Genomic DNA, 12,093 nt, shown 5'->3' on the forward strand with positions numbered 1-12,093 from the left:
TTAGAGAAATGAGAAAGCGCCAATGTATTTAGTTTCCGTTCCGTTCAATTGTTGGTGCACTTACCCTTCATTACAGCAGCGTCTTTCAGTAGATTACTATGTTTTCATGCCATTTCACTTAATTACTACAACAGCTCTCATGCATGTATATCAGTAAAACCTGGATGCTGAAAATAAAAGACCATCAATCACACTGGGACTGTTTTATCTCACAAATACTTTATTTAACATCACTGTCAGTATTCGGAAGATATGATACATTGAAAGAAAACATGTTCCAGTAAACAAAGTAAAAGCTGCCACTGGCTACAAGATGCATAATGCACACAACTCAATTAAGCCTATTACAGCCACAGTCTAACAATATTCTATTGTTGGCTTATTTTAGGAATTTGAAAATATTTGTTTCTGTAACAGGAGGCGGCTCAGATATTTTAAAGGTAATGTTAATTGTTCTTTTAACATAATTCTAAGCTTCATAAATTCACCATATGAAAATGTATATGTGTTTTAGCTAGAGGCAAGAAACCAGGTAGTCATTATGTAAAGGCTATACAAAATTAAATCGCTTTATATTTCTTGTAAAAAAAACAGTTTTCTGCTTACTGATGTATTGTGTACATTGTTAATGTGTTACTTCATAATTTCCCAGTAAAAGCTCATGTAAAGGCAATACATTTCTTCAGTGGGTATAGATTCGGAGGATTGTCCAAAGCTCCGAGTCCAGTGTTCCAGCAGCTGTAGGATGAGGTCCGACCCGCGTCCTGTCCTCTCAGCTGGACTGTTCACACACCTGTTGGTAATATTTCATCAGCACCTCCAGCTGAGCGGAGCGCACCAGGATGTGCGGACGGACAGACGCCAGCTTCTGACACGCTTCCTCTGGAGTACAGCAGTGTAACTGTCAGCAGAAAAGTGCAATGTCAGAATCAAGATATGTATTACTCTGTGAACAGACAGCCTGGACCAAGATTCATAGAATTAGTTTCAGAGTAGTATTAGGGATGTACAATCAATCCAAATTGTATCTAATAATATATGAACTAGTGCAATGTCCAAATTGCAGACACTGGAGCTTCAAGGTACTGTGCCTGTGGTGCTCAAAGCGGCAAGAAAAATGATCTGTCCCTACGCTACAAGACAAGAGGCTTCTGAAGATCTCCTAAGCTAGCTAAAGTTAGAGCTCAGCCGAGGATCATTTTAACATCTTGCTGTCAAAAGCTTCTCATACATGCTCACTTCCTTCTTTGTGGTGATACGGTACAAAGGGACTAGTTCCGACATGAAACAACAAGGTCTGTGGATTTTCTTGAGAAACCGGTTCTTGAATTCTGGATTTACATTTTAAAAAGGCTTTTTTGTTTTCGCTTTGAGCAACACAGGCTGAGCTCCATCTAGTGAAGTCATTTCGGGAACAACTCTATGGCCAATATCTCCAACACTCGTCAATCTCACCAAAACAATTTAGATTGATAAATAGCACAATCTTTTGGAGCAGGGGTGTCAAACTCAAGGCCCGGGGGCCAAATCCGGCGCGCGACTTCATTTCATGTGGCCCCACAAGAGCTTGCAAAGAATATAATATGTTTATTATACGGTTAGATGACGATTTACAGAAGCACGTTGCCCATAAACTACATGTCCCAGAATGCATCTCAAATTAGACTTCCCAGAATTTGACTTTTTTTTTTTTTTTTTTTTTATAAAAATTAAATGTCACTTCTGTTTTTTACAGCTTTTCTTTTTAAATCATTTTGTGACATTCTCACTGAAGAGAATTGCAATTATTTGCCCCAGACTTCTGCTTTCAGACGTAGTGAATTATGAAGTTATTACCCTATCAGATAATAATCCAATGCAGAGGCAATAATGTAATATAATACATTATTTTATATATATATTTATATATAAGTTACAACCGGCCCTTTGAGTGCAGCCATAATGCTGATGTGGCCCGCGATTAAATTGAGTTTGACACCCCTGTTTTAGAGGGTATGGGTGTTTTGGGTTAGTTAATTTTTTTGGGTGGAAAACCTGTCTCTTTAATTAAAGAAAGTAAAATGTTACATCGTTAACCTGTTGTAACCTACTGCATGAGATTACCTGGATAAATGAGAAATACATAATTAATACTATGGTCAATTACTGTTCTAAATTACAAGTTGCTTCCCAACTTAAATGCTTTCAAATACAACATCACCACAAATACATTCTCAAGACACATACATGTGAGATATAAGAAAACTAAAGACAAAACTAAAAATCCAAATTCTGTGCAACAAGGCATTTGGAGGTCAGAGTAAAACCTGAGGACTGTGTTCAGTACTGACCCGGATGAGGTAGGCAGCAGCCATGGTGGCGCTGCGCGAGCGTCCGGCCTTGCAGTGGACGTACACGCTGCTGCCCTGCTCCCGGTGCTTCAGGGTGAACTCCACGCCCTGACACAGGTTCTCCAGGCTGGGGACGCCGGTGAGGTCAACCGTACTCAACCTCAGCTGCTCCACCCCTGCTGACTGCCACTCCTGCATCAGACACGTCAAATTAAACTTTCATAGATCGATGCGGAAAGGAAGAAGACAACCTCAATGCTCCTTACACTGTTATATATCAAGCTTTGTGGCTGGATTACATTTTGAACTCATACATGATGTTTGCCTGCTGAATATTCAAAGATAAATGTAAGTACAAGTGGACTCACCTCAGCTGAGTTGCAGAAATATTTAGTCTCATACTCCTCATTCATGGTGATAACTCCTCGGACATTCTCTGTTTCTACCAGCTGCAACACGAAAAATAGAATCCATCAATCTCAGCAATGTAAATGAAAACATAACAGTAGAAGATTGACTAAAATAACGACTAACTATAGAATTAGAATTGTAACGTAGACTGTAGAGTCATCCACAGACTGAAAGACAAGTACCTATAACATTATAAGACAAAACAATCATTTACAAACACTGACCAAATGGATTACATATAAATGACAAGAACACACAAAGTACACAACATGTACTGCATTATTCCCCATTTGTACAATTGCACACATTTTATAAAAGTAAAGAACTTAGAATCCTCATACATACATTCCTAATTTCTAAAGAAGACTAATGCTAATTCCAAAAACAACAAAGGTTCCCCAACTGATGTCTGCATCGGTTACCGGTTCACATAACAGTTAAAAATCGCCCTTCTTACCTATGAGGCCATACATGAACAATTTCCCTCATATATCTCCGGCTATTTCCCACCGTCATAGTTTTGTTAACTTTAAGAGACATGTGTGTTTGGATATCTGGGGGGCTTTTTGAAATGATTCACGAGACACTGCATCATTAGATCACATAATTGTAATTTCATGGCATGTAAGTGATTAGCTATCCTTCCTGTATGAGGGGCACCTGATACGGGCATGTGTTTTGTGTCTCTATTAGTACTATTGTTTGTGCTTTGTATGACTTAATGTAACCGACTGTAGGGCGCTCACTCACTGGGAGAAATACCATGCGTTAAAGATCTGTAAGAGCATAGAGGAGGATTTGTCCATTGATGCCAACAGCAACTGATTTGAAGTGCTCTAACAATACTTTCAAATATAGCCGGAAATAAAACATAAATATATCACTATGATCTTTCCTGATTCCTACATTCCTGTATTTAGGGCTAAATATATTTTTATCATCATCTTTTTTTAATTCAAATGTTGTTATCTTCTGCTCAAAATTGGACTGGTGGTCATTTGTATTAGCATTAAGCAATTACAATGTATATGTTTTTTTTTACTTGTGATTCATTTATTTAATTATTCAAATCAAACAACTGATGTTCATTTTGAGCTTTTTATTTTTACACTTTAAAAGAAAAAAGAATTAAAGCTGAGTGTCTTTATTTAACAGCAAATAAATACACAAACAGACATTTCTTAGAAACCAAAGCAAGTTATACCCCGACATACTTCTCTGATGGGACTAATGAAATAATAAAATTAAGATGCAATTACATTAGAAGCAAATTCCAGAAGATTAGGGCAGTAGTTGAAGTCATCACCGCACGGCATGAAACCGTTCAACTTTCTGAGAAATGTAGAGACTACACTACATCTTAGAGTCAGAGGTAGACTTGTACATTAGTCTCCATATTTGTCTGATAGATTTAGTTACTTTTCAGATTACAGCTTTTCAACCCCTTCCTCTTCAGTGAAAACCATGCATCTCCAAATGTGTGGATTTTGTGTGTTTGATGTCTTAAGAGTGAATTGTAAGAAAATGTTCCTTATTTTAATCCTGATAAAGTATTATAATAGCCTCTTGGATCAGATGGAAAATGCATAGGTTATTATAAGCTCAATAAAAGTTGACTTTGTAGAGATACGTGGTTTGCACAGGACTGACAAAACTACAAACATACCATGTGGTAATAGAATGAGATGCGTTGGTTTAGATCTGGGGGGTCCAAACTAAGGCCCGAGGGCATTCCGTGGTCCATTTTTTATTGGCCAGCAGCAAATTCTCAAAGGATAATGGAAAGGGCCCACACATGAAACTTCTTCATAAATATATACACAAATATATTACAGTCTTTGTGTGTTAATAAGCCACATTTTCAAATAAATAACTTATGTGCATAACAAGCTTGAAATATACCTTCATATTTCCCCTTATTAAGCAATCTGAGGCTTCTGTTTTAATGAATGAGCTGCCAACACTTTTTGTAACAAAATAAATATAACTTTTAAACCCTATGGAAAGCTGTGATGTAGACTGTTTTTTAATTAAAGGATATTTATTTACCTACATTTGATTGATTGTGCTACCTTTGAGGCAATATACATCACCTCTAGTGAGTAGGCCTTCGTATATTTTTGTGTATGTGGCCCTCAGTAAAAAAGGTTTGGACACCCCTGGCTTAGAGTAAACTACAGCAGTAAATGCAACATTACTTCAGCAGAAACATGTTTTGAATGGAGCACTTTCACCTGTAGTAGAGTATTTTCACAGGTGGGATTAGTAAATACGCTGGGTGCTTATTCCTCCACTGTAATGACTAATAAAAAGACAGGCAGACATGTAGAGGACATTATTAGTGATGTGTGAGTTGTGAGACCTGTGTGGTGATGGATCTGAACGGCAGCGCTCCGAGGACCACGGTCTCGTCCACCCGGTCAAACCACCGTCTGGACGTCGCCTTCTCCATGACAACATTGTAGGCTAACGTCGGGTAGAAGAGCAGCCTGGCTAACGCTCCCGCCATGACTGCACTTTCGTTTAATAAATAAAGCAAAAACTGAGCAAAGCTGCTCAGCTTGTCATTAATAGACACTTTCAACGTTCGTAGTGTGTGTGTGAAAGCAGTGTGACCTATGGTCAGACATGCCTGCCTTCCTGTAGGAACAGTTCCTCCCCGGCAGAGGACTTCCGGCGAAAAATCCTTCAGAATAAAATCCGTGACCTCTACAAAATATAAGAAGTCTGTTTTATTTCAATTCATAATTGTAAGTTATATTTATTTGATCGTATTACAATTAATTTTTAAATAATCACTCAATTCATAAAGCAAAATCATAAAAGACAAAAAGACAAAAGCAGCACATACTTTTTGTAATACAACAAACCCAGTAAGGCAAGGCCAGGCAAGTTTATTTATATAACACCTTTCAACACAAGGCAATTCAAAGTAATTTACAAAAAATGAAAGACATTAAGAAAATGGCATTTAAAAACAGTCATTAAAAAGCAAAGATAATAACATAAACATTAAAAGAAAAAATACATGGATAAAAGTTACAGTGCAGTTTAAGATGTGAATAGTTCAATTAAAAGCAGCAGCAAAAAGAAAAGTGTTCAGCCTGGATTTAAAAGTAGTCAGAGTTGCAGCGGACCGGCAGGTTTCTGGGAGTTTGTTCCAGATATTTGGAGCATAATAACTGAACGCTGCTTCCCCATGTTTAGTTCTGACTCTGGGGACAGAAAGCTGACCGGTCCCTGAAGACCTGAGAGATCTGGGTGGTTCATAATTTAGCAGCAGGTCAGAAATGTATTTTGAGCCTAAACCATTCAGAGCTTTATAAACCAGGAGCAATATTTTTAAATCAATTATTTGACACACAGGAAGCCAGTGTAAAGCAGACCCAGCGTCATGGGGGGGGGGGGGGGGGGGCATGGGGCCGGGCCCGCCCATCCAGGATTTGGGCCCGCTGTGTTAATCAGGGCTGCTGAATACAACATTTTAATTGTTTTATTATTATGTTTATTGTTGTTATTTGTAGGGCTTTGTCTGCTATGAAATTCTGAATGAAAGGCTGCGCGCGATACTGGTTCCCCCCCCCCCCATTACCTCAGTTTTATCTTTGTTTAATTGGAGAAAGCTCTGACACATCCAGTCATTGATTTGTTCAATGCACCTGCTCAGTGTTTGAATTGGAGCATAGTCTCCTGGTGAAATGGTTATGTAAATCTGGGTGTCATCCGCATAGCTATGGTAACTTATTTTGTAGTTTTTCATTATCTGAGCCAGTGGTAGCATGTAGATGTTAAAGAGAAGAGGCCCGAAGATGGAGCCTTGAAGTACCCCACATGTCATATTTGTCAACTCAGATGTGTATTTACCTATAGAAACAACGTTTTTTCTATCCTTTAAGTAGGATTCAAACCAATTTAGAACCGTTTCCGAAAGTCCCACCCAGTTTCTAGTCGGTCTAGTAATATGTTGTGGTCAACAGTGTCAAACGCAGCATTGAGATCTAATAATACTAACACTGAAGTTCTGCCACTGTCTGTGTCTTTACAAGAGCAGTCTCAGTAATGTGGTTTGGTCGAAAGCCTGACTGGAATACATCGAAACAGTTATTTAAATGCAAGTAATAAGAAAGCACTGTGTAAAGCGAGAGCAGCCTACTACTCTTCATTAATAGATGAGAATAAGAATAATGCAAGATTTCTTTTCAGCACTGTAGCCAGGCTGACAGAGAGCCACAGCTCGATTGAGCCTTCTATTCCCATAGCACTCAGTAGCAATGATTTTATGTGCTTTTTTAACGATAAAATTGTTACTCTTAGAAACAAAATTAATGACCTCTTGCCTTTGACCAGTATAGTGTTATCAACAGCTCCCGGAAACGTAAGTTCTAATATTACACTAGATAGTAAACTAGAATGCTTTTCAGCCATAAACCTTGAACAATTACATTCAATGATTCTCTCTTCTAAACCATCAATGTGCATGTTAGACCCAATTCCAACTAAGCTGTTGAAGGAAGTTTTTCCATTAATTAGCACTTCTTTATTAAATATTATGAATATGTCTTTATTATCAGGCTATGTTCCACAATCATTCAAAGTAGCAGTGATAAAACCGCTTCTTAAAAAGCACAACCTCGATCCAGAGGTTTTAGCCAACTATAGACCTATTTCTAATCTTCCGTTCCTCTCAATAATTCTCGAGAAAGCGGTCGCAAAACAGTTGTGTGATTACTTAAAAAACAGTGATTTATTTGAAGATTTTCAGTCTGGCTTTAGAACACATCATAGCACAGAGACAGCTCTGGTTAAAGTCACAAATGACATTCTAATAGCCTCAGACAAGGGACTTGTCTCTATTCTTGTTTTGCTCGATCTCAGTGCTGCATTTGATACTATCGACCATGATATCCTATTGCAAAGACTAGAGCACTTAGTTGGCATACAGGGAACTGCTTTAGGCTGGTTTAGGTCCTATCTATCTGAACGCTCTCAGTTTGTACGTGTTAACGATGAATCTTCCACGCAAACCAAAGTTAGCCATGGAGTGCCACAGGGCTCAGTGCTCGGACCTATTTTGTTCACATTATATATGCTTCCGTTAGGCAATATTATAAGGAATCATTCTGTAAACTTTCATTGTTATGCGGATGATACTCAACTATATTTATCAATCAAGCCTGATGAAATTAATCATCTAAATAAAATTCAAGACTGCCTTAAGGACTTAAAAACGTGGATGACCTTAAACTTTTTGATGTTAAACACGACCAAAACTGAAGTTATTGTACTAGGCCCGAAGAATCTACGAAACAAATTATCTAAAGATATACTAACTATGGATGGCATTAATTTGGCCTCCAGTGAGACTGTAAGGAATCTTGGTGTTATATTTGATCAGGATTTATCCTTTAACGCCCACATAAAATCAATTTCAAGGACCGCCTACTTCCATCTACGTAACATTGCAAAAATCAGGCATATCTTGCCTCAAAACGATGCAGAGAAACTAGTCCATGCATTTGTTACTTCAAGGCTGGATTATTGTAACTCTTTATTATCAGGGAGTACCAAGAAGTCAGTCAAGTCGCTTCAGCTGATTCAAAATGCTGCAGCTCGTGTACTAACCAGAGTTAGGAAAAGGGACCACATTACTCCTGTTCTGGCTGCCTTACACTGACTCCCTATAGAACACAGGATAGAATTTAAAATTCTTCTTCTCGCCTACAAATCCCTTAATGGGCAGGCGCCATCTTACCTTAAAGAACTCATTATACCCTACTGGCCTACTAGGGCATTGCGTTTCAAGAATGCAGGGTTGTTGGTTGTTCCTAGAATCTTTAAAAGTACAATGGGAGCCAGAGCCTTTTCTTATCAAGCTCCACATTTGTGGAATCAGCTTCCAGTTTGTGTTCGGGCGGCAGACACCCTATCCGTTTTTAAGAGTGCGCTTAAGACCTTCCTTTTTGATAAAGCTTATAGTTAGGGCTGATTAGATTCAGCCCCTAGTTTTGCTGATATAGGCTTAGTTTGTCGGGAGACATCTTACTTCTTCCTTCTCACTGTCTATACCTGTGTACTCTCATGTTCCGATTAACCCAGCTTCCCCAAATGGCTTTCTTTTTGGTGTCTATATACGCCGGGATCCGGAGTCATGGATGATCCTGCGGTCCTGTGTCCTGGATCGCGAGCCCTGGATCGCGAGTCGTGGCTGTGGTCCTGGATCATCGGTCCTGGATGGATATCCTCGTGAATTCATCTTCCTATTATACACACATGCATTTCCAAACATTTGGACTACCTATGTTGCAAATGTATTATCTTTTCAATTTACACACGGCATCTATTGCACGTCTGTCCGTCCTGGGAGAGGGATCCCTCCTCTGTTGCTCTCCCTGAGGTTTCTCCCATTTTTCCCTTTAAACTATGGGTTTTCTTCGGAAGTTTTTCCTTGTACGATGTGAGGGTCTAAGGACAGAGGGTGTCGTATTGTCATACTGATATTCTGTACACACTGTGAAGACCACTGAGACAAATGTAACATTTGTGATATTGGGCTATATAAATAAACATTGATTGATTGAAGTAATTACTCAACTGTTGAAAAACAACTTTTTCAATGATTTTACCTAGAAATGGCAGGTTAGATATGGGCCTGTAATTATTCATTACTGAAGCATCTAGATTATTCTTTTTTAAGAGCGGTTTAATGACTGCAGTTTTCAGGGCCTGTGGAAAAACACCTGAGTGAAGAGACTTGATTACTATATGAAGTAGATCTGAGGCCATGCAATGAAAAACATTTTTGAAAAACCCTGTTGGAATAACATCAAGGCAGCAGGAGGAGGATTTCAGAAGTTGAATAATGTCCTCTAGGTTTTTATCATTAATCTGATGGAATTGTGTCATGGTGCTTGAATTGATGTTAGGTGGACACAGGGACAACACATTTGCTGTTCCTGATGCAGAGGCACTGACTGCTTGTCTGATTTTCTGAATTTTGAAAATTTCTGAAAAAGGAGGCAAAATCATTGCATGCCCTGGTGGATAGAAATTCAGAGGCTACTGACACTGGGGGGTTAGTTAGTCTGTCGACGGTAGCAAACAAGGCACGTGCATTGTTTTTGTTTTTGGTAATGATGTCAGAGAAGAAAGACTGTCGTGCGTTTTTCAATTCCAAATTATAAAGGCCAAGTCTCTCTTTATAGATTTCAAAGTGAACCTGGAGATTTGTTTTTCGCCACCTACGTTCAGCTTTTCGACACTCTCTTTTTTCTGCTCTCACGGTCATGGCCTTTCTCCATGGAGATATTTTCTTCCCAGTCACTTCCTTTACCTTAGTTGGAGTAATGGCATCTATAACATTTAACATTTTTGAATTAAAATGATCTACTAGCTCATTTACTGAGATATTAGCAGGGGCAAGTGTGGAAGAAAAATTCTGAGTAAACATTTCCCTAGTATTTTCAGTTAAATATCGCTTTGTGGTTATCTCTTTTTGAACATTTTTGTGAACAGAAATAGAGCTCTCAAAGAAAACACAGGAATGATCAGAGAGTGCAACATCAGTCACCACAACCTTAGAGATATTCAGACCCTTTGAGATAATTAAGTCCAGAGTGTGCCCCTTATTGTGCGTGGGCTCCGTCACATGCTGAGTCAGTCCATAGTTATCAAGATCACAAAACAGCTCTTTAGCCCCTCTGTCCTGGGGGTTGTCAACATGGATGTTAAAATCACCAACAATGACTAGACGGTCAAAGTCAATACACACTATAGACAGCAGTTCAGTAAAGTCATCAAAAAAGCTTGCACAGTATTTGGGTGGTCTATAGATATTTAGGAACTGAGCTCGAGAGGAGCATTTCAGCTGAAGGGCCACATATTCAAAAGAAGCAAAGTTTCCATACGATGTCTTCCTGCATTGAATGGAATCATTGTACAAAATAGCAACTCCACCCCCTTTCTTATGCATTATTTCCTGACTCATAAAATGTAAAAACATAAAAAGTTGGGAGGGGTTGATTCAATAAGAACAGCTGCACTATTATTTTGTTCAATCCAAGTTTCTGTTAAAAACATAAAATCGAGGTTGTGCTCAGTGATACAATCATTGATTAAAAATGTAAAAGCAATACTGTTTATAATAAATACAAAAAAGAATAATAAGGACATAAGACGAGAAGAGGATAATAAAAGGGTGTTCAGTTTTACTGTCACTTTTTGCTTTATTCATATAGCATACAAATGTTTGCTGATTCATTCTCAGTCCACTTAGAGTTTTGGTATTGCTTATTTCCCCCCAAATGTAGTCTTCAGCAGCAACTTGCTTAAGACTGAACTTGTCATAATGTTCACTTGTAATATTTTGAGGTCAAGTGCCACATCCGCACAATATATCAAAAATATTTCTATAAGCCTTTCGCGTAACTTTCATCTAAGAAATATGTTACACATTATTTCATGGAATCTCTATGCTAGCAAAATATGTTTAAATGATGAGGCAGTAGCTGTGAACATTGAAATCTGGAAAGATATCCTTACTATTTTTAGCCTTTTCTTTAAACAGACCAGTGAAAGAATGCCTGGTATGTCAAATACATTGTGTATTAAAGGCAAACATGAGCAGGTCTGGTAGCTGGTTTGGCGACTTACAACAGGAGCCACAGGTCTGGTTACAGATAACATCAGCTGATGTCAACTGTTCCAGTAAATGTAATCAACACTGATTGGATTTAACAAGACAAACTAGATTTACATTTAAGCCTGAATATTTTCAGTTAACATCAACATGACCGATGTACCGTAAACTAACCTCAGAAGAAAACCAGAGAGTTATTACCTAGTCAGTGGCAGGCTTTAATTTGTTGTAACCTTTCTGATGACTGAGTTTGAAGTCAGCTGTTACTTTTTAAATATTGCATTAAGGTGCCTGAGAGATATATTTGTATTTATTTTTGCATACCAGGCTTATCCCTGTAAAATGGGTAATCATTAGACTTTCATCAGGGTAATCTACCAATACATATGTGAAACATTAAAGGGGCCCTATTATGCTCATTTTCAGGTTCATATTTGTATTTTGTGCCTTTTTTCTGTGACGTTGACCTGTCAAAAAGGTATTTATTTTTCTCATACTGCCTGTGTTGCAGCACCTCTTTTCACCCTCCGTCTGAAACCAGAGCCCAGTCTGCACTGATTGGTTAGATGGCCGGCTCTCTTGTGATTTAGAGTTGTCCCGCCCCTTTGCCTATCAAACAATGTGTTGGAGCGCTAGCCAAGTGAGTGTTACATACTACATAGTGATGTCAATATACAATCTCACATTTGATCAACTATACTGTCTTTGCCGGATAAG

At 38.4% G+C, this 12,093-nt stretch overlaps 1 protein-coding gene across 1 annotated transcript; it reads right to left on the bottom strand.

Moving 5' to 3' along the window:
- Positions 1-198: 198 nt before the first annotated feature.
- ptpmt1 (protein tyrosine phosphatase mitochondrial 1) lies at positions 199-5,402 on the bottom strand. The gene is made up of 4 exons (XM_034079608.1): positions 5,104-5,402; positions 2,699-2,779; positions 2,331-2,522; positions 199-901 (listed from the first exon to the last, which is right to left on the bottom strand). The coding sequence occupies exons 1-4, from the start codon at positions 5,248-5,250 to the stop codon at positions 773-775; spliced, it is 549 nt and encodes a 182-aa protein (XP_033935499.1). The 5' UTR covers positions 5,251-5,402; the 3' UTR covers positions 199-772.
- Between the last annotated feature and the right edge of the window lie 6,691 nt (positions 5,403-12,093).

Source organism: Pseudochaenichthys georgianus, chromosome 3, assembly GCF_902827115.2.
Source record: "Pseudochaenichthys georgianus chromosome 3, fPseGeo1.2, whole genome shotgun sequence".
Taxonomy (NCBI): Eukaryota; Metazoa; Chordata; class Actinopteri; order Perciformes; family Channichthyidae; genus Pseudochaenichthys; species Pseudochaenichthys georgianus.

What these genes read in the sequence shown, in the direction of transcription:
- ptpmt1 (XM_034079608.1), bottom strand. Translation starts at nt 5,250, where the DNA reads ATGGCGGGAGCGTTAGCCAGGCTGCTCTTCTACCCGACGTTAGCCTAC. An exon ending in ATTTCTGCAACTCAGCTGAG is followed by an intron (nt 2,523 to 2,698) that starts GTGAGTCCACTT and finishes TGTCTGATGCAG; the next exon opens with GAGTGGCAGTCAGCAGGGGT. An exon ending in CTGCTGCCTACCTCATCCGG is followed by an intron (nt 902 to 2,330) that starts GTCAGTACTGAA and finishes TTCTGCTGACAG; the next exon opens with TTACACTGCTGTACTCCAGA.